We start from the raw sequence: 24216 nt of genomic DNA, 5'->3' as shown, positions 1-24216 counted from the left end.
TGTAACTGATATCATGAGTGCATAAACTGTAAAAAAAACAAAACAAAAAATCCACACACATTTCCTTGATATAAGAAACCAATAAGGATAGGTTAACAACAAGGCTGGATTGTTGGTCTTGCTAACAATACACTTCCAGCATCTCAGATTGACTATCATACTCTTACAGTGCAACGTTAAGTGTGTTTGAAATGGATGCTTTGCCCCTCCGGTGGCTTTCATTGTCACTGAATACATGTCTTTGTTCCAGGTTAGACACTTATTTTCCAACATTCTTCCACAATTTATATTCCAACAAAACATGCATATCTGTGCATAAATAACACATGACTTTTTAAGGTAATGCCCAAGTAAATCTTTTCCCCTCAGGGATCCTGAATTTGTAACATGCATTCCAGAAATGAGAAACATCTCAATAAAATTTTTCATCCCTGTTCATGAATTTCTATCCGCACTTATTCTTCTGTGTGCCCTCCTCCGTAACCTTTAACAAGCTGCCTTCCTCAGCAATCCTTTCAACAAGCGCCATGACACCAGAGCCAAACAACAAGCCCGAGCCAATGTGAAGAAACCCTATTGTGAGCCCACTGGGACTTTATGATAAACTGCCTTTTTAAAAACAGAGAGGAAGCTCAGGCCACTTTTGCCTCTTCTTCTTGACTCTCATACACTTTGGAGTGAGGTGTAAATTATTTATCAGCTCAGGCACTGATGGTGAAGGGTCCACTTAATCCTCTCGTAACAAAATTCAGTCTGCAGTGCATTGGATATGAAATAAGAACCAGGTGGTGAAATCAAATCTGCCCTCAGTCTAGGCTCATTATGGGGCTCTTCTGTCCCAGATGCCTGTCGCTACACATTAATGTGATGATAGTGTTTAAGAGCTTTGTTACTCAGGAACATTTAAAACCATGTTAATCTATGTCTTACTTCTCCAAGTCAGTTTTAAACCCAAACCAGTAAACCATGCAGTGTCAATAAACTGCAACCGTAGTGGGGCTCATCCAGAACAAGGACAACAACTCACTACAGGGAGGAGCTGAGACTCTTTACTGATTGGTGCAACAATAACAATCTGATCCTGAATGTGGAGAAAACGAAGGACCTGGTGATCAGCTTCAGGAGAAGATGCCCCCCCCCCCATACACCCAACAAGGACTCTGCCGTAGAGATTGTGCAGCAATCAAAATTCCTCGGGGCTCATGTCTCCGACAACCCGGCCTGGTCTCTGCACATATCATCTCTGGTTAAAAAGGCCAACCAGCGTCTGCACTTTCTCCGTAGGTTAAAGAGTGCCCATCTGAGCCTGGCCTCACCTCTTCACAATAGAGAATGTAGCTATCTGTGGCATGAAAGTAGCAGCCTTGCAGACAGGAAGGCACTGGGGAAGGTTGTGAGGGCTGCAGAGATGATTATTAGGGCCTGGCTGCCAACCATTGGTGAACTGGCAGAACAGCACAGCATTTCCAGGTCAAGAAGGATAATCAGAGCCACTTCACACCCCTTCAACAAACTGTTTTACCTCCTTCCCTCAGGTAGACGGAACAGTAGCCTGAGGTGCAAAACATGCAGATTCAGGGACAGCTTTTACCCAGTTTTTAAGACAGTTAAATACAAATCGATAGAAATAACTGTGCAATATATAATGGATGATGTAGAATACACTGTACCATCTGGTAGCAAGTTTATCCTTGTAGCATGTTCATATGTGCAATAACCCATGTCCCAATCCTTATTTATCACTATCACACACTTTGGACTTTTATTCTATGCTTTTATTCTGAGTTTTTATCCATTTGTGCAGTACATCGATATTTCATTCTGTGACAGCATCTGTGATATTTTTTTTACTGAATGACAATAAAAATAAGTCTAAGTCTAATTATTCCCTCTTTAATGTAATATTAAACCAGATTCATATCCATAAAATAAGTCAACTAAAGTTTAGAGTAAAGGTTTGTGATCACACAGTTGTTAGTTCCTTTCCTGCTTCAACAGGATAAGGGTGTCAAAATCCAAGCCCTCACCCACATTGTGACACCTGGGTAATGCATTTAGTAGTGGATTGTCTGTTGGAGTGTAATGCTGCGTTTACACATAACGACAACAAGTCACGAATGCCATGAAGTACACATTCTTGGCCGCTGATCATGAATGTGATTATTCGGGGCAGAGGCGTCAGGTGTCCTCAGGAACTGCTGCAACCTATTACCACACGTTACAATTAATGGCACGTGTTGCACACACCCATATTCATCCAACCAAATTCAGATTGCTCCAGTTTTTCAGAAGAACTTTGTGACTGCATGCGTAGTTGGGCTCTGTGCCATGGAGTGGCGCAGAGAGGAGGAGGACAGAGCCAGATGTGTGGCTTCATGCGGCTCTCATCTCTGGCATTTTCCCAAACATCAGGCACATGCAGCAGGTGGAACACCTGCAGGAGCGCGCTGAAGAGCACTGAAATTAGACTTTTAGCCGACTTGGTGTCAGCAATCAAACTGAATGCGATGCAGCAGAGTTTAATTGTGCGCACGCTTCTTCCTCCGCCGGACTGGAGGAGGTGCAGAGATGTCTGGCTGCACGTGAGTCTCCTCTCATTCCTCTGGCTCAGACTCGTTCTTCCGCTCATCGGTTACAACAGCAGGTGGAACACCTGCAGGAGCGTCCTGAGGAGCTTCAGCAGGAACTGTGGAACGACATTTGGAGCCGAGTTTAATTGTGCGCATGTGACAGAAAACTGATTTGTCGTGGCGCGCAGTGAAATGTGACGCCGCGTTACAAGTCGTGTCAAAACTTCACAGTTTCCGTGTCACTTCGTAATAACGCGTGACAGTTTGGGCTCCAAGAACCATCATAGGAACCACTACGAATGTTGTCACGTTCTATTAAGGATCAATACTCATCAAGACGGATCAATACGCTCAGTTGCGACCTCAACGACGTGAGACAAAATGAGGGTGGTGTGTGACATTCGTGGAAGATTTTTTGACAGGCAAAAACATGCTCCACGAATATCAAGAATATCACGCACCAACACGCACTATTAAGAAACCTATTCAGATGTGTTAAGTCACATTAAGAATGTCAGGAATGTGTCATGAATGACAGAAAAATGACATTCGTAACATGTCTTGGTTATGTTTAAACGCACCTTAATATGGCAGGGACCTTGTGTGTCATCTTGCTGTTACGGTAGCTATGAAGGCCCAAAAGTAACACTGAACATGTAACGGCTCCGGTGAAGTCCAGTTGACTTCCATAAAAACCAAGCATGCCATTTTAGTTTTATTAGCTTCTGCTCCATTTTTGCTTGGGTTCCGGTCCATGTGTGTGTGTGTGTGTGTGCATGTGTCTATGTGTGCACATATGCATGCAACTGTACACCCCTGTATGTGTCTCTCTACTCGTAATATCATCTTTGTAACACCACAGGAATATGGCATTGGTTGCACTGAAGATCTTCTGAACATGCTGTAGTTTGCCCAGTGAATTCTAGGCTCCACCGCATCATTCACCTGAAATCAAATGCAAACAGCAAACGCTCTGACACATGAGACTATGAAGGGATTAAAGATGTTTGATTTGTGACTTTGTTGGAAGGCACAGGACTTGCCCTGGCTTTCATATGCTCAGGCCTGTGAACAAACTGCAGCATTAATCTATAATCAGAGGCCCAGGTGTTGGGGATTCCTGCTACTCCGATATGAGCCGAGTTCAAAAGCGCTGATTCTCAAAGTACATCTGTGCATTCTACCACTCACCGTACCCTCCACTTCAAGTCAGAAACACAACAGGAAGCTGCCTGGAAGCTCTTGAGAGATCACCCGTGATCCAGCCTCAGGATCATGCTAACAAACACTGCGCAGATGTATACATCCCAAAAACATCAGGCTTTGTCCCAGTGAACTTGTGCATGTGTGCATGTGCTAAACATCAGAGTGCACCTGTTCCCACTCAGTAACACTGTACAATATCTCCATCATAAAGCTGCACTGATGACACAGGGCAGAGAATTTTTGAGAACATGACTGCAGATCTCTGAAAATCTTTCAAATGAAAAAAATCATATTCCAATATATGACTTTATCCCTCCTGTGTTTTCAGCTGGAAAAAAAAATTGCTGCACATCCTACGGGTGGACAATCACTAAAGTACAGCAGGCTCTGAAAATAGATTGGAATTCCCTGTGATTAGCACAGCAAATATTGGCATGAATAAGTCAGTGAATGTGTTTGGTACATTACCATTAGTAACTCCAAAAGCACAACTGCATATTCAAGTATATAGAGGTGAATACCTGTGAGCCTCCTATTTTGGGATATTTTGGCATCCTTTAAAACAATAATTTGCAATCATTATATTATATGTACTGTTGTAAATATAAGAGTAATTTTTCTTGGGAATAGATCTGAAAAAAAAAAATGTTCAGGACCTTGAATTTTACGTTTTATGCATCTGCAACATTAGGTGACACAAAGTAGACATGAAACGAGTGTGCCCCAGGACTGAAGTAGTCTGCGTCTCAAATTAGCATATAATGATGCACACTGACTGTCCTGAAAAGAGAACTGCTCAAACGTCAGGTCAGTTGCCACCACTTGAGAAGTTATGATGCAAACTGAAGGTGCCTTGACACTTGTAAGCATTTTGGCTCCGCACTCTTGTGCACTTTGTCATGACAATGCCACCTGCTATGTTCCGCTGGATGCCGAGCTTTGTGCCACTGAATGCTGCATATATAAAATAATTTTTTCGTAGCGGATTAATCATTTTCTCTCACAGTTGGCTGTTGAAAAGACCTCTGATCACTTCTGGAATCACAGAAGACCGTTTCATCTGCAGTGTTTTTTCTCTCTCACTTTCCTGTGCTTCATGAGAACGCATTTGGAACAGTCTAAAAGGTAAATATTTGTAATATTTATATTGTGATGACTTGGTAAAACAGTTGTATGTTCATTCCTTCTCATGACTATCTATAAAAATATGTTTATTATAGATTTAACATCTCATTATAATCATTCAGATGAGCTGCACTGGGATGCGGTGCGCTGATGCAATCACTCGCAGTGTTTAATTGTTTGCGCAATGTTCACATAAAATCCACATAATTTATGCGTGACAGCGATTTTGAACATTTCAAAATTTTCTTTGCACATTTGCACAAAGCCACACACAGTTTACAACAGTTTACAACCATTTGTGACAAGTTTACTCTCCTGCATGGCAGGGTGCGTGCAAGTGCGTGGATCAAAGTCGTGCAAATGTCAAGGCAGATTTAAGCTCACGGTGATGAATGCCATGGAGTCAGCAAACAACTCTAAAGTAGACAAGAAATATGATATGACAGAGTGTAATGTTAGGTGATGGCAAGGCCAAAAACACTCAGAAAAGCTTACAGTATCTATATACATAAAGGGCTACATCTATCTGTCTGTCTGTCTGTCTGTCCGGGATAAATTCTCAAACTATAATATGTAGCCCTAAAAACTATATATATTCTGAATCCTCATGACGTGAGGAACAAACTGGTACCACTTTTTTTTTAAAGTTGAACTGAAAATTACCCCCAAAATAGCCATTTATGTAAGACCATACAGTGTTGTACCATGTGCTTTTCATGCTGCCACTTCTGTCTGTCCCGGATAAACTGCCAAACTATAATATGTAGCCCTAAAACTATATATATTCTGAATCCTCATGACATGGGGAACAAACTGGTGCCATTTTTTTAAAAAGTTGAACTGAAAATTACTCCCAAAAAAGCTGGCTGTGGGTATGACCAGGCAGATTCAAATTTCCAGCCTTGTATATGTGTTGGCCATCTCTGTTTATTTAATCCCTTTCTTCAGCTACTTTATGTTCTCAACTGTTAAGTACCTGACTGTTCTGTACAACCCAGTTTGCCTTCCTGACTGAATACATTCATTTTATGTTTGTAAAATTGCAATGTAAAAACAGTGAAATACACCACTACCTCAATTTTGATTCATTGATATTTACATTTACTGTTACCTACCTTTTGTGTATAATTTTGTTATAAATTTGATTGCAAAACAAAGTCGGCATGAAGGACTTCAAATGTGTTTGTCTTTTAACCAAGTATTTCCACTTAGTTTTGGGAGTTCACCTCCTATAGTTCTGCTGGACAAACTTTAGCCCATTAACTATTATATTTATAAGACATCAGCATGACAAAAACAAATGTTGGGCAATTGTTTTGATTAAAATGATTGGCATTTGACTTATGTCTAAAACAGGTTAACCCGGGCAGCACCGGGTACCCCAGCTAGTCAATACATAGTTGAAAAAAAAGGGGCAGCAATACAATGTGCTTATATTTGCATGATGCTATTCAAATGAAAACATTTTGTTTATTAAAACAAAAAATGTTCTTCAGAAAGTCTTTTTCCAAAAATGTTTTAGGTAGGGATGCGGGGGTCATCTTACATTCAGGATGATATTACATTCAGAACAATTTGGTATATTAGTTTAAATGCTGACACAGTGGGACGTGTCTGGGCTTGCTGAGGCAGAAACATGTAAAGTAGGCCTTTTGTGTGCCTGTGATTTATGAAGCCTCGTTTCTAATGAAAGGGTCTTGGTGTTTACTAAGGCCATTGTTGCTTATGATGGTAAGTTAAGTAATTTACTGTTTAATAAACATCATAGCTTTAATATCCTATCTTGTAGAAATGATGTAGGCCTATTAAAAAGTACTTATCACTTCAACATCATGTGCCAATTGAATTGTCTGGACTGGCTGTTTGCGTGATCTGTCTGTACTACTGACCTGGTGTAGATGCCATTCTTACGGCAAAAAGAGTTTTTCACTGACAGGCGTCGGTTGTTGAGCTCCAGAGCAGGGAAGCGTCCTTCATCTAGACTGACCATGTCTCCGTGGGTAAGAGCATTACAGTTGGAGTTGTTTCCTGGACACGTACAGAAACAATGTGTGACCACAGACAGGTTATTTAATAGGAAGACAATAAAAAACTGAAAAAAGAAGAAAAAAAGAATGACTAGATAACATATTGTCAAACAACAAATCATTGCAGAAACATAGAAGGTTGAACTCTTGTTTGCAAAAGTGGAGTTTAACTCGAGCAAATGCAATCAACTTTGGATGGGAATCAGTTTGAAATTAGGTGTAAATTATTACTTTTCAATATATTTTACAGAGTTTGAGTTACTGTGGAAGGATGTTCAATGTGTAAAATTTAAATTTGCTTCAATTTTTTTGCAGATATGCTGCTGGACTAATTTTTTTTTAAATAAACACATCTCAAATAGGACTCAAGTTATGGACAGATAATTGCATGTACTAAAATTTCATAACACCGGTGGGTCAAATTTGCATTTTAATACTAGGCACCCAAACTACTAAATGGTAAATGGACTGCATTTATGTAGCACTTTTCCATCTGCATCAGATGCTCAAAATGCTTTATAAATAATGCCTCACATTCACCCAAATGTGAAGGTGCTGCCATGCAAGGTACTCACTACACACTGGGAGAAACTAGGGGATTAAGGAACTTGCCCAAGGGCCCTTAGTGATTTTCCGGTCAGGCTGGGATTTGAACCGAGGATCCTCTGGTCTCAAGCCCAATGCTTAACCACTAGACCATCACCTCTCCCATCTATTTTCTAGGCAAGCTGATTTAGAACATGGAGAGCCAAGAGTGTCTCGACATGGACTTTGTGCTTGCTCTGCAAAGTAGGTGCACTCACAAATTTAGATGCATACACCCGTGTTTATGCTCTATGTTGTAAGCACATTAGGCAAAAAGCAAGTCATAAGCGACTACTTTGAAAGCACTTGCAATGCAGTCTAGACATAGAACAACCCTTATATTATATAGTGAAAAAGCTTATGTGAAAGTTTGGAGTATATAAAAAAACAAGTGAAATGTTGGAATGACACTGACATTTAAAATTCAGAACTCAGCAACCTGATACCTGAATAATAAAAAGGTGCAAAAAGATTTAGACCCAAACTTAAAATGTCAGTTTGTAGTGTGATACATGCATTCATCTATCTATCTATCTATCTATCTATCTATCTATCTATCCTTTTTCTGTCTGTTCCACTTGTGTGCCCCTCCTAGCTTGAACATTTAACACTGGTAACCATGGTAATGTTTGGCAGAACATTAGCTTGCTATCTAATGCATGTCATGCACTTTCAATTGTCCAAAGACTTTGGCCTGAAACACATGAGAAGCTGTGTACACTGTGGTTGCGTTGCATCTTCATTTTCATTTAGGTTTCTGTGTTAAACAGACACCTAACTGCCAACATGAGCGAAGTGTTCCAGAAATGTGCCCGACACATTACATGTACTGCACCATGCCCCTCTACAGAAAAGACTCGGCACCTTTTTTTTTTTCACGCATGCTGTACACAACAAGCAGCTCAAACAGACAGAACAATTAGCATTTTGACATCATACCTGTAATATTAAATACATACCACCTTTTACTGGATATTCTTTAATTTGGGAAGAATTCACAGGCATGAAAAATATAAGTACAGTACATTTTTTTTCAAACTGTCTCATGGGGCGCTGTTCTACTACAATTGCCCATGATCCAAAAAAGTACAAAAAGAAGTTTCAACATGATTAAAGCCATTAAGATAATGAATACCCGGATGTTACCATGCACTCTCAGCGATTTCAAGAATCGGGATGAAATTTTTGAACAATTCAAAAACTGGATCCCGATTTCTTGAACAAATTTATATACGGAGTAGTTATGGCCACCATCACCCCAGTTTTGAAATTAGGATGAAATTTTCAAGCCGTTCAAAAATTCCATCCTGATTCACAAACTCGTTGCTAATCGGTGGTAACTTCCTGGTGTTCATTGTCTTAACAGCCTCAATTATGTTCAAAGGAGTTTAAACAGGTTATTCCTAGTGAGTACAGCGAGGAATTTGTTTGATCGTGCTCTAGCGGGGTAAAATTTTGAAGCAGAAGCTGCGTTTGTTGCACTCTGGCCGAGGGCGACGCTCCTTACTTTTGTTTTCAGGCGGATTACCAGGTCTACACTTTATAAGCCAGCCTGTTAGGGCCCCTTTCAACCCATTTTTGCACTTTTTTTGAATAATGGGCAATCATAATAGAATGGCGCCCTGTGGAATAGCCCCATCAGTGATTGAAAAAAAAAAGTCACAACTGCTGCCTGATTCGAAGAAGTCACTTTCTGCCTTTAACCTTTAAGAATGCTCCTCATGTAAACCCATACAGAGCCCCGTGACTCATCTAACAAAGGAAAAGATGATGGCGAGCCTATATGTATTATATTTTTAAGTTTATATATCATAAAATGCTCAACACGAGGTGCTGGCGGATGACGGCAGCTAAACGAGCAAGTATAAAGAAGACATGAACATGACCCTGGTGCTGTGTTGCAAGCCTTAAGAGGAAGGGTAGCAAACCCAAGACCTCTGTGATTGCTCTAAAGCTACTACGGGTCAAGTGGTGGTTATGCAAACAGATGGGGTTGGGGTGGGGGGTAATCTTGGGTAGGTCCAGTAGCCTGTGCCAGATTCCTACAGGCGGCTTTGAGTATGTCTTTGTGTTGGAGGGAGAAGGAACCTCTTGTTTTTCTCCATCAGTCAGAAAGCTGGGCACTGACCCACAGGGACCTCATCCCCTTCACCCCCTCCCCTGAGTGGCAGCCAAAAACACCAAAGCCAGAAGTGCTGAGCCGGGGGAAATACCCGCTGATGTGAGATCTACGCAGAATAGACAAATGTGCCCCCTACGCCTTCTTCTCTTCTTCTTTCCTTCTCTGCTTTTTCCCCTTCCGCTGCTTTTCACTCAATCAGTGGAACTGTTCCAAATCAGAATACGCCACTGAGAAAACGGTACATCAAGTTGAATATTTCACAACTGAAGACCATAAAATCATTTCATATGTCACTGTTTAGTGTGAAAAAGGTAAAAATCCAAACCTTTAAGTCATTTTTCATCACAAACAAATGTTTAAAAATGGTGGATGACACACTTTTAAATGAGGTTCACATATATATTGTGCTCAGCCAAATACAAAACCACTGCTCAGTGTGTTGAACAAAGCTTTGCCAACAATTGTCAAGAAAGAAAATCATTTTCCTCAAATTATGCCCTTTCATCATAGTTTGGATTGTCTGCCGTTTCTTTACCGCTCTAAGATTTGGCATTACTTTCTCTGCCACACTGTCATCTCACTATTATATTCCTGTAGCATCAAAGCTGACAAATCAATTTTTTAGTCATCCTTATATTCTTGAAATTTTGTCTTTACTGCCAGCTACTTTCCAACCAGTCATATTACCAATATCAGAATTTTCAGATGGCTTCAAAAGATGAAAATTATTTCAGTGTTCTGCTTATTTTAGCTTCCAGTGTCTCAACTGTTTTGAATCTCTAGGTCCATAACTGGATGTCCTGGATATTTGGTCTCTCTGGAAAATCCTTTGATGCTGCTGGAAAGATTTTTGTGGGCACTTTGCAGTTACTTATGAAGACATGGTTTAGGTCACTATGGCCATATGACACATTTTCTCCAGCAGTGAAGCAGTTAATATCAATTTTACTGCTAAATTGTGCAAAAGCTGGTGCAAGCACCAAATATGGCATGATGATTCCCAAGATAGTACAACTCTGGTCAATTGGCCACATGAAAATCCAAGATGGTAGCCATTTTACAAGATGGCCACCAATATTACCTACAGAAAAATTACTGTTTGAATTCAATTGCCCCACCGCAATGGATATGTTTTATGCATCTGTATCTGTATCAGCCCTCGGATTCAGGGCTGATACGGATACATCGGGGAATGATACAGGGCGTGATACATGAACTGACATGTGGTAAGGTATACATAAATACCATAACTGCAAATAAAATAAAATATAACTAAATGGAATTTGACATGAATATCATTTCAATCAATCAAATAGGAGCATTTCTATGCAACAATATATTTCCGATAGGTCATTTTGATGGCCAGCTTGGAAAATGGCCACCTACCTGAGCACCTACCTGTTAAATGTTTTATAGCTGATGTGTAGTTCTAGCCTCTGCAAAACAGAGAAGAAACTGCTCTATTCTCTGCAGGTAAAAGAGAACTGGTCCCAAAAAACAAACTAATTTCTTTTAACCCCATACTGATAAGTGGGCAATATCACCCAAGTCATCCAGAGGCATACATTTTTAACTTATGGTTCAACTTTTAACCAAACAAATTTCGGACAAGTTATTTAAATGAATGTCATGTCTGAAGTTTTATGAAGTGAAAATATCAGATATATGTTTTAGTTTTAAAGTAATGCGCTAATTTTTTAAGGTTTTAGTGTGGATATATGCTGTGCCCAGCAGTGCATTATGGGTAGGATAGGGTAATCTCAGTATGTTCACGACATGAGAAATGCATTTGAAACACTCTGATCAGGCTCTACGGACAACAGCATTAAACTTTAGTGCCTAAAACTCTCGTGAATATATTCTCTGGGTTTATAGACGTTGTTATTGTGTATGCGTTTATTAAATTCCACACATCTTAAATGTAGCAGACACGGATCTGGAATTCTGCTTTGGCAAGTTTTCAAGGTCTCTACTGCCATCTGCTGGCCAGTAGTGTTCATTTGCCCTATTGACGTATCCCATAATCCCTTGCGTGCCAGAGAGTCGCTGCAGTCAAACAACATATAGAGAATCAGCACGATAACAGTTGTAAATTAATATTATATTACAAAAATGTTTTTTTTTATGCTTTTCATCACGTTAATAAGAGACTGTTGTATGATACCCTGAAAACTTGCTAAAACAATTGTAACAAATAATCCATGTCTGTTACGTTTTATATATATATATATATATATATATATATATATATATATATATATATATGTGTAAATATGTATATTTTACAAAAGCACATTTATCTGTGCTTTATTTAGCTCCCGGTGTGTAGTGAGCGCCTTGTATGGCAGCACCCTGACATCGGGGTGAATGTGAGGCATAATTGTAAAGCACTTTGAGTGTCTTATGCAGATGGAAAAGCGCTATATAAATGCAGTCCATTTACCATTTATACACCAAACCATAACTCAGCATTGCTTTATTTTCCAAGACCTCCGCCTGACTGGAGTGTTGTGATTGAGTTGAAAGTTGAGCTTTGCGGCTTCCAGCAGGGGGCAAGATGTTCAAAGACAGAAGTGCGGGCTCATTGTTTGGGTCTGTTGTTGCTTTTGATGCTACCAGAAGCGATCGTGGTATGAAAACTCAAATTCAGTTTGTTAGTAGTTGCAAATGTACCAGAGACAATACTGGAATTTACACCATGGTGAGTGCGAATTCTATGTCTAACTGGCGTGCATTATTTTCACACATGCGATAAAACATGGATTTCAAAGTGAATTTTAATATTTTTGATCAAAATAAAACGTCTGAGGAATGGAAAGAGGAGGAGAGCAAACAAGAAGAACAGGAAAAGCAACGGTGTAAAGATTTAACATCGGACGAACTGGACAAGATTGAAGACGGGAAAAAAGAAGAAAACGGTTCTATCCTTGCGGGCTCTGCATCAAAACAGTGAGCGTAGTTTCTGGACCTGTTGGCCACAGCTCGACACAGCAGAGAGGGGGGCTGTGTGAGTGGCCCGCTGCGGCGCGAGCCCGTAGACTCGGTAAGTGCATCAGAGACAAAATATCTTGAGACTGGCATAAAATAGTCCCAAATACTCACACATTTTTATCAAGTTCTGTTAACTTAAATAAATATTTGTGTGTTAGCTCACTGTGTGGGTCCATGGTATAAGTGAATTAAACAACTCGAAGCCGTGCATTATACGGTCTGAATGCACTTCGCGGAGTAACACCACTCCGCTTCACATCGTGGTGGTTGAGACTCCGCGTCGTGCATTCAAACTGTATAATGCACAGCTTCTCGTTGCTTAATCCTTACTTATCGGTTATCTGTAACTTCTGATACATTTTTGGGTGGTTTATCGTTTTATCTTTATCAAAGATGACTTTTCAGTTATCTGATTATCTGTTATCAAAGTTAATTTTGTATATATATATATATATATATATATATATATATGTTTGTTACCTCGAGATAACAAGATAACTTATCACCAGGAAATAATAAGGTTTATTATCACAAATGAATAAACTCATGAGTTTGACATCAGTGCATTAACAAATTACCTGAAGTATGGCTGCTCTTGGCATTTGTACATAAGTACAGCAGAAGTCCACATTTTAAAATGTAATGCGCACTGGGTGAGGGTGTACATTTACCTGATTCAGACTTCTTTGCATACTTCTTACTTTGTCCTCTAATTATGAGAATAAAAACCAGCAGGAGGATGAAGATGAGGCCCACCAGAGCCACCACGACCAGGAACCACCACTCCTCATAAAATGGTGCAACTTTCTGGGCTAGAGAAACAACAGAAAATAGATCATTCACAATTGTACAGCACAACTATGATGTCTGAATGACGAGTGCTTCACAAATGTGTTCTGTCACACCTCCAGGTGCAAGCAAAATATTGTACTGCTACATAATGCAGGGACACTAAATAATTAAAATGACCAATTTAAAACGATTTTGTAATAGCATTATCAGAAAATGAAATGCACTTCAAATAAATAAATAAGTTGTAGTCTATAATGATAGTCAAATTGAAAGCAAAATAGATTACAATTATGTTTTGGATGGGAAAATGTGAATTTTATATATATATATATATATATATATATATATATATATATATATATATATATATATATATAACACACACCTACACAGCAGTACAAAGAAATCAAACCATAGATGTCCATAAATTAAGTTATGTGTAATCATGCTCAATGACACAGGGAAAAAAAAAACTATTGAACACCTAAAGGAAGGTCAGATGCAAAAAGCCATGGAAAGCCAAGACCCCAGCTAAAATCTATCAGTAACCAGAAAGCAATCCTACCCTTGTCAGTGCAAATTAACATCAGTTGGTTTAGTCCCAACTATAAAAAGTTGTCTCATTACCAAGGTGTCACACAAGAAACATCTCATGATGGGTAAAAGCAAAGAGTTCTATCGAGATCTTTGCAAACCTATTGTTGCAAAACATACAGTACTGATGGCATTGTTTCGGGCCCCTTCACACAAAGCACAAATAAGTGTTGTCCAAGAGCCAAGGACCACTTGTGGAAAGCTTCAAAAAGATCTAGAATTAGCAGGTAAAATTGGTTCAAAGAAAATAATAAGTAATGCACTCAACCACCACGGCCTGTATGCAGGCTCACCATGCAAGACTCCATTGCTGAAGAAAAAGCATGTTGAAGCTTGTTCAAAGTTTGCTGTACAACATTTGGCCTGTGAAATACTGGGAGAATATAGTCTGGTCAGATGAGGCCAAAATTGAACTCTTTGGATGCCATAATATACACGAGGTCTATTAGATAAGAAACAGACACTTTTATTTTTTTTTTTAACTATATGGATTTGAATGACGTGCGATTACACCAATCATGCTTGAACCCTCGTGCGCATGTGTGGGTTTTTTCACGCGTGTCGGTGATGTCATTTCCCTGTGGGCAGGCCTTGAGTGAGATGTGGTTCAGCCCTCTCGGCTGAATTCCTTTGTTTCACACGCTGCTCGAGACGGCGCGCGTTGCTTTATCAAAATTTTTTCTGGACCTGTGAGGAATATCCGAGTGGACACTATTCGAGAAATTTAGCTGGTTTTTGGTGAAACGTTTAACGGCTGATGAGAGATTATGGGGTGTTTCTGTCGCTGTAAGGACTTCCCACGGAGCGGGACGTCGCGCAGCGCTTCCAGGCGCCGTCGTCGGCCTGTTTCGACCTGAAAACATCCTAATTTAAGGCTTAATTCACCCAGGACGTCGTGAGAGAACAGAGAAGATTCAGAAGAGGCCGGCATGAGGACTTTATGCGGACATTCCACTGTTTAAGGACATTTTGTAATGAAAGACGTGCGCGCAAATTCGTCGAGTCGTTTCCGTGACGACTCGGCGAATCTGTGTGCGCCGCGACAGGAAAAACACCTCCATGTTGAAAACCATTTGTAAAATTCAGGCGGCTTTTGATGGCTTTCAACAAGTGAGTAACTGAGAAATTGTTTAACAGCTTGGGTATGTTCCAACTTGTCCGTTAAGGTTTCCAACGGAGGTGTTTTTCCTGTCGCGACCCCCCGCGGTCGGGTCCGGCCCGACATGCGACTCTGCCCGCACGTTCTTTCATTACAAAATGTCCGTTAACAATGGAATGTCCGAATAAACTCCTCATGCCGACTTCTTCTGAAAGTTCTCTGTTCTCTGACGACTTCCTGGGTCAACAGAGCCTGAAATGTGTAAGTTTTCAACTTGAAACGGCGAGACGCTGCTGCCTTGAAGCGCAGATCGCCATCAGGCGCCGTGGGCCGTCCTCAAAGCGACACTACCAGACCAAAATCTCTCATCAGCCGTTAAAATTTTTTACCGAAAACCAGCTGAATTTATCGAATGGTGTCCACTCAGTTGTGCCTTACAGTTTTTGAAAAAATTTTTATCAAACAAAGCAGCAGTCTCTGAGCCATTCCTAAACAATGAAAAAACGACGAGAGGGTGGGCGACTCCTCACTCAAAGACTGCCCACAGGCGAATGACGTAACCAACAGGCGTGAAAAAACTCTCGCATACCCACGAGGGTTCAAGCATGTCTGATGTAATCACACGTGATTCAAATCCATATGGTTTTTGAAAAAAATAATAAGGTCGGATACTTTTCTAACAGACCTCGTATATGGCACTGGATATCACCCCAAAAACACCACATGTTTTTCAGTATACGGCACTGGCGACCTTCATATAATTAATACCTTAATATAATCAAGGAAGATGAATGAAAAATGTACACAGACACTCTTGATAAAAATCTACCAGGATGATGAAGATGAAATGAGGGTGGACATTTCAGCAAGAGAGTGAGCTCCAACACACAGCCAAGGAAACTCTCAACTGGTTCCAGAGAATGAACATAAAGCTACTAAAACTGTCCAGCCAATCAACTGACTTGAATCTAATAGAAAATCTATGGAAAGAACTAAAGATAAGAGTTCATAGAAGAGGACCACAGAACCTTCAAGATTAGAAGACTCATTGTGTGGAAGAATGGGCCAAAATCACACCTGAGCAATGCATGCGACCAGTGAGTCTTGAAGCTGTCATTACCAACAAATGCTTTTGTATGAAGTTTTAAATACATTTCAGTAAATGTGTTCATTTTATTACATGGCATATTACTTTATTGTATAGTAGGTCCCTTCAGCTACTCCCATGTTTTCACTCGGGGTCGCCACAGCAAATCCAAGGTGGACCTCCATATTGATTTGGCACAAGTTTTAAACTGGATTGCCTATAAAACCTAACACTGGTTGGGAGTTGAAATTCAAAAAAACAGAATGGATGATGCAGGCATTCATGGGTCATGGCAATCATGGCACAATTTGCAATTGGGACTAAAACGTGTCTGGAGGTAGTATGGCCAATCACAGGATAATCTGCCCTTTTGGCTATATTTTAAAGCTGTACTTTCATGTCGTCAAGTTTCCAATTCGATCAGCATAAGCAGCTTTTAACATCAGGTGTAAATGGGGTCTAAGAGTCAGATGTTGAGAAACAACCAGAAAAATGTAATTCTTGTAAATATTTGCAAGTATTTCTATGTTAATTTTAAATTTGGAATGCAAATGCACAGTCATAGCATTTCCTTTCCAGAAAAACAGCTACTGAAACAGTCATGATGACCAGGATAACTTTTCAGAATGATGCAAAGCTCATTTGGATTCATGATTAACAAGTGTATTCATCATTTTCGAAGAGGTGAATAACGCTTTGTGCCTCCACAAGCACAATGTGCTCTCTGTGTGCCTTTTGTAAATGCACACACACACAACACATCTGCAATTTACACTTTTTTAATGTTCTAAGAAATATTTTCAGAGACAGGCTGGCATTTAATCCAAGGACACAGACAGATAGTGTGAAATACAAACCTAGACTCAAACACTGTTGTACACTGGCAGTTCTGTCCTCCAGAACCACCTGGTCTGCAGTCTGTCTTACACATGATGCAAAGCAGCAAGTGTCAGTGCCAGTCCCCAAATGATGCAGTTGTCATTTTCACACTGTGGGCCCAAACTACTACAAAACTGAACTAATAACCAAAGTAAAAATAAATCAATTAATTAAAAAAATAATGGAAAAAAAAAGCAAAAATGGTTTTCCTCCTCTTGGGTCCAGAGGTGGAGATGATCAGGACTCGTCAAGGGATGGTCCAGATCCAGTGTTGGGTGCATCTGGACAGAGGTGTTTTGCAATCCCAATATCTTTAAAGGAGAATGGAAGCCCAAATATACAAGATCCTGGTACTTCTTGTTTTACTCTGGTTGTCAGACTAGGACACTAACCAGTGACCCAAGGTGATGGCTGGATGTCTTTGGTACTAGGTACTGTAACTTTGGACAATCCTTGGATATGACTGGAATAACTCTGTGCCAAACAAATGGTTAATTAGGGAGACTACTATGAGAAATATCACTTGCACTGTGAGGGAATAGCAGGCACAAGAATTTGGCCATGTTACATCTTTCCCTGGGCATGATCCAGCATATATGTACCATGTTGAGGACACCAGCTGCTGGAGAAGGCCAAGGGGATGCCCATGTTTCACATGGCTACAGCACATACATAGGTAAATTGGCAAGATTGGAATGGATAGTAAATGGACTACATTTATATAGTGCTTTTCCATCTGAATCAAAAGCTCAGACAGGAGCCAACAGGGTTTATAAATGTTTTTCACCATTACTAACTATGCAAAAAAATAAACGTTAGCGGCCTAAAAGTTAACAGAATTAAATTTATCGGAAGCTAATTGGTTCACTGATGGTTTTTGAAGTTAGCTGAAAAGCTAATTCGCTAACAAAAAAGTTAGCTTCGCTAATTAGCGGTTAACGGATTAGCGGACCTGTGCCCACCACTGCACCAGAATATGGTCCCAGATAGGGTCTAAATATAACACCTTGGCACCCTGTTCCTTATTTTATGCTCAACATTTTCACTACGTACACTGCAAAGTGCAGTTGATCAAATCCTAAATGCCCTTGCACTGTGTGCTGTTGAAACTGTGCTACACATCGGCAAGATAGATGCCCGTTGTCACGTCCAATTTATTAATTGTGAACATTTTTCATGCCTTTTGAATTGGTCTGGACCCTTTCTCAGGTGGGGGCTTATCTCTGAATTTGAGCTCCACAGCCACAGGGAAATAAATTGTGTTTCATAAAGAATTTATCAAAAAATATAAAAAGTCTTACCTGATATAGAAGGAGACGGTAAACTTGGAGAGCCGTAGCCATAGTCGTTCACTCCAATTACCCGAAAGTCATAGCTGACCCCTTGCTTCAGTATATCCATGTTGAATGTGTGAGATGTTACTTCTTTAGGAATGTCCTTGATTAGAATATCCCACAAACCCTCATCTAGAACAGAATCAGAGAGGAAATGGATCAAAAGTGTCTTGGAAAGGTGTAAAACATCTGAACAATGCCAATAAGTCTCAGATAACAGGCTGTTGGTTTGTCTGCTATAAAGTGCCATTCTATTTGGCAGCTACAAGGGTAATTTATAATTCCAGTAAATATTACACAATCCATCAATTTCACTGCACCCATAAAATTTTCAGCATCCAAATCTACATCATAAACAGCAGAGTAACCATATTTCAAATGAAGTAGCCTGCTTTGGAAATCCTGCAAGAGATCATTTATTACATGTTGGGGGCTTGTAAACATCAGTGTTTTAATGGAGTACGCAAATCAGAGATCATCCTTCTTGCTGGTGAACTTTGGCAAAGTAGGAAAACCTGATGTAATTTACTTAGAAGCATATGGATAAGAGAAGGATGGGGGGAGCACAGCCTGCGGCATTGGGTTAATGGTTTTCATCATCCCCTAGGCAGTCATCATCCTGACTGATGACATCATCAGTCACTACCTGTCATCATCAACAGCCTTCGCCAACCCTCCTTAAATTTTGGGACCAAGTACTCACACCTATTTTTTTTACTTAAAATAGGTGAAGCCCATCTCTCCCTCTGAGCATCCAACCCCCTCTTAATTCTATGGAAAGGCTGTCAATTACAACCTATTTATCTCAAATGCAGGGCAATAATCAATAAGCCATTAAAATTCCACAGAGACAACAGCTAATCACTGGAAAACTGATGAACATCTGGTGGCACAAACCTGATGGTCTGGCCTCGATGACGTAGCGTGTGATAGGAGCACGGCCTGGGTCTCCGCTGGCCCAGTGGATAGTCAGGGCTGAACCATACCGTGTGATAAAGGGTTCTCCGGGGGGTCCTGGGGCTCCTGTGAAATATAGATCCAGATTGTCTCTGCTGGTCAAATATACAATTCAGTCACACGTCGTGTTTAGAATTGCGTGAAATTGGAACATATCCAGTTCAATGTACACACTGTTAATATTTTCTGTATGTTTTGAACAGTATTTAAGACATGATGACAAGATTAATACTTGGCAGACATTAATATTAACAACAAAGGTCATACAACAGGAGTCAAACTGATAAGATTTCAGGGTAAGTTTTGTGCAAACACTGACATGTAATTGGGGGAATATATATATATGTATTTTGGAAATCATTATATCTCAGTAGTAGTGATTGTAAACAGATGATATTTACATCACAGGTACTTCAGGCAGAGCATGTATGTGTACACTTCACAGTAGGACTTGGGCTATAAATATGTAGACCCGGGTTCAATTCACTGTCAAGCTACCTCTTAAGTCCTTGGACAAGACCCTTCATCTACACTGACCTAGTCTACAAAGCTGTAAATAGGTACTGGCCTTGGTGTTGACGATCATCCACTTCATGCTACTATGGTATCCGGGAATAAGCACTGGCATCAATGGGCCTGAGGGCTGACATAGGACTTATTTACTGGCATACCTAATTTGGACTACATAGTGCAACAGGAGTGTTGCTATGGTATGGTTGCATAGGAGTAAAGGGACTTTAATCTTTTTAGTTCTTGCTATATCTGACCAGTTCTTAACAGCGGAAATATAATTTTCCCATTATGGGTCTGTCAAGTGCAGTGGATACAATTTTAAACATGACAGACTGAATGTGTTGACAGTTGTTTTGGTACATTTCTGCTATTTCCTTCCACACTGTAACAACCTATAATATCAAACAGTGACAATTAGATTGTACTTCGATGGAAAATCACTCAACATGTTGTACCTCTTGTTTATACTTGAACATACAATACCTGTCAAATGTTTGGATAGACGTTCTCATTCAGTTTAATGGGAGTATGTGTCCAAATCTTTGTGTAATTCTTTCTGCATTACTGTAATTTTCCTGTTCTGATCTGCTGTCACATTTACGGCCTTTAAATAAGACTGAGGGACCTTTACAACAAGTCTGATCTCAGATGCAGTTTATAACTGTTCAAATGGCAATATTTTTACAAAGGAATTGTAGTATTAACGTCATTACTTCCTCTATTTAGGATATGTTGTGTGAACTCAGTGGCTTCCTCATTTAATTTATAGAGGAGAGAACCTGCAGCTGCACACTGGAAACATCCTGGTCATTAAGGATCATGTTCCAGGTCATTCTTGTTATTTTCCCCTGCCTGATCTGGGAACTGAACCTATCACCTTCTGATGATAACTCCCCCTTCAATAAGCTTTAGTCCACTACCACCACAGCTCATCAGCAAGCATCACACTCACTACCTTCTCCTGGGCCAGTGGTGATGTTGGCCTCCACCTCAGGCCCGTAGATGAACGTCTTGGCCCGGATCCGAAAATTGTATGTGATGCCATTGGCCAGGTCTTTCAGCTTCAGCCAGAGTGGGCCGCTCCCCTTCATGTCCACTGTCACTGTCTTACTGATGCCTGGGGGGGAGGGGGAGTGAAGACAGTCGGCACAGGCCACTGAAGACTCTAGACAAACACACCACATTTGCAACAGATCTTACACAAGCCAGGCACACACTATGCAGGCAAACACACCGACACACTGGTAATGGAATTAGTAGTGGGAAATATGCATAGTCGTGTATTATTTGTCATGATAGTAGAAGACATGCTAGAAAGGTTACGATGACAGAGTGATGGTTAGAACACTGCAAGAGTTTCACCAAGTCAAACATCTTTAAAGGGGTTATATTATACTCATTCTAGGTAACCAAATATATAGTATTCTAATCCAATTAAATTTTTCCGCAAATCTGATCGGTTAATCATGTGAGATTTCAGACCATAAAATATTGCGTAAACGGTGGCAAATATTAAAACCGTTTCTCATTTAATGTGTTACTCCATGCCCTGTCAGCACGCATTGCTACACAGACGTCAATAATGGTGCTGCCAGCTGAGAGCGAAAGGTTGCCAACTGCCATTAAACAAGAAGAAGAAGAAGAAGAAGAAAAATAAAACAACTGGTGGAGCAACGACATCGAAATGGATAAATTTAAGCTACCATACGAAAGCAGTTATGTGGATTCTGCTCACAGAATTTCCACTTTGGCATGAAGATGCTGTTGCCACAGTAAACTTTGATGAGTCGACCACACCCTTTGTTTGTGTAACATTTTTACCGAACTATATTATTATGCGGATTAAGATGTAGCCTTCAGTGGTGGACACGAATCTGTGCAAACGTTGGAATTGGATTACAATGGGAATAACCCCCTTGGGTCTGGTCTGATGATTTGTGGATGTTAATGCTGGATTACGGTTGAAAATAGCCATTTTACAGGCTCCGCTAACGCATCACCGGTAAAACTCAATTTGCGACCGTAAAATTGAGCATTAATGTCCGCAAAACATCAGACACAAGGGTGTTATTCCTTAATTACCAGGTGTCCTCAAAACAGACAGCAAAAACTGCCCACTAAAAACATCACTGAGGAGAAGCAGCAGTGACAAATCCCATTCTCAGGTCTTTCAGAGATACCCTGTTTAATGCCTGTTATCTTAAATGGAAAGGCAAAGCTGCTTGCAGTGCCTAAAGAATGGCAAGACCTTTAGGATGTTTAAAATGGAACCCCACACCTATGTAACTGGAAAAGGAAGATAAAACCTGATTTTGTATAATATGACCCCTTTTAAAGAACAGCCAAACTCTAGAGCCTGGTTTAATTATTAGCAATCCCAATGGAGTGTGCAATATGCAAAAAGATTTTCGGAAGTCAGCAGCCATGTTGAGTAGATGAAGGCATGATGGCTGAAAGCATAAGGGCTTACCATCTACCGGTGTGCATGGTTCATAGATCAGACGATAGCCATCAATGATCCCGTTGGGGTAGGTTGGTTCACCCCAGGACACGTTGACTGAGGTGGTGGTAAGCTCACTGAAATGGATGAAGCTGGGAGCACTGGGAGCTGGAAGGTACAAATGGTAGAGGTCAAAAGTCACATGGAGTACACTAGCAAAGTACCCTCCACTGATGACCACTGGGACATGCGCTATATAAATACGATGGAAAGTCATTTTTCATACTAATTAAAATGTGTCTAAATGACTAAAAGATAGCATATGATTCCAAGTCAACCTTTTAAACTCAAATATTAATAGTAGAGAAGCTTGAATCTTCGACTGGACTGGGTTGCTTGACGTGAGGACGTTTCGCTTCAAATCACAGAAGCTTCCTCAGCTAAAATTCTTGCTCTGGTAGTCTGACTTCTGTCTTGACTCTTGTAGAGAAGAATAAACCAGAAGCCAACAAAAGCTGGAGTTTTTTAACCTAACCAGACCCCACCTACCGAGAGGCTGACTGCTATAGGCTAGTGACTAAACAATAGCTCTAATTAGCACCTATTGTGCTCTAGTTAGCACTCTCCTAATGACAGGACAGAAGCCTCCCCTGATGGCTCCCTTGACGACTCTCTCCTGATGACGTGAATGACTCATTACCATGAACAAAAGACTGAAACTGCTTTGACCTGAGTACCACATTGTAAACAGGGGACAAAGCGTGTCTGAGACCCGCTCCACGGTTAAGGCTGGGTTTCAACTGTTTTACAAAGAATGCTTCCTTGACACCTCTCTCAAACCATTTCTTCTCTCTGGCTAAGATTTTAACTTACGATTGGAGAGAACAGGCAGCTTCAGACAGAGGTTTACAGAAAACCCACTCACACTGACCAATATCTGCTCTTTGGCTCAAACCACCCCCTTGAACACAAGCTCGGGGTGATCAGGACTCTTCAACACAGAGACCTACAGGTGCCCACAACTGCAGAGGGAAGGGCTAAAGAGCAACAACTTGTACGGAAAGCCCTCACAGTATGTGGGTACCCACGTTGGTCCCTGGACAAAGTGCAGAAGTCCCAGAAAACAAAGAGACCAGATAGACAGGAGACGGAGACAAGAAGAAGAGGAGTGTCTCTCCCTTATTTAGCAGGAGTAGGGGAAAAACTACACAGGATCTTCAGACAGCACAAAATCCCAGTTTACTTTAAACCAGTCAACACCTTGAGACAGAAATTAGTTCACCCTAAGGACAGGATCCCTAGTTACAAACAGAGCAATGTAGTGTCATCATATCAGATGTCAGGAAAACTGTAATGAACACTACATAGGAGAGACGAAGCAACTTTTACACGAGGCTATACCAGCACCGCAGAGAGGTTGCCAGTGGACCTCAGTCTGCAGTTCATCTCCACCTGAAAGACACTAACCACACGTTTGAGGACAAGGAAGTTAAAATCTTAGCCAGAGAGAAGAAATTGTATTATGGTGGTATAAATGGTGAATAGTATTTCTGTCATACAGTCAAAAACGTATGAATATCAATGTCTACAATGTTGTGTAGGTCTGGTATTTATTCTACTGGACCAAAACGCCTTGGAAAAATAAGATAAGTTGTTGCCTGAATAAGCATATGCTTATGAATGTTTGGAGCCAGTAGGGGTGCTACAAAAAATCATGAAACCAAACAGCAAAATTTTCTGCCACAATACATATACTGAACTATGGTTTGTGTACCATGAAGAATTGTGCGGTTTACAACACTGACTATCAGTGTTGCCACAGTTACTTTGAAAAAGTAATCCAATTACTGATTACTCCTTGAAAAAGTAACTTAGTTACTTTACTGATTACTCAA

At 40.4% G+C, this 24216-nt stretch overlaps 1 protein-coding gene across 1 annotated transcript in view; it reads right to left on the bottom strand.

Annotated features, from left to right (window-relative positions):
* sdk2b (sidekick cell adhesion molecule 2b) overlaps positions 1-24216 on the bottom strand; it is a 1022446-nt gene that overhangs the window by 34320 nt on the left and 963910 nt on the right. The window contains exons 39-44 of the mRNA XM_034194673.1: positions 22352-22489; positions 20837-21046; positions 19309-19434; positions 18379-18543; positions 13298-13438; positions 6791-6929 (exon numbers count right to left, since the gene is read on the bottom strand). Of these exons, the coding sequence (XP_034050564.1) occupies positions 6791-6929; positions 13298-13438; positions 18379-18543; positions 19309-19434; positions 20837-21046; positions 22352-22489 (919 nt within the window). The remainder of the gene's footprint in view (positions 1-6790; positions 6930-13297; positions 13439-18378; positions 18544-19308; positions 19435-20836; positions 21047-22351; positions 22490-24216) is intronic.

Source organism: Thalassophryne amazonica, chromosome 18 (assembly GCF_902500255.1).
Source record: "Thalassophryne amazonica chromosome 18, fThaAma1.1, whole genome shotgun sequence".
NCBI classification, from domain to species: Eukaryota; Metazoa; Chordata; class Actinopteri; order Batrachoidiformes; family Batrachoididae; genus Thalassophryne; species Thalassophryne amazonica.
The sequence above is the reverse complement of the archived record's forward strand: the minus strand, read 5'-3'. Positions and strand labels throughout refer to the sequence as shown.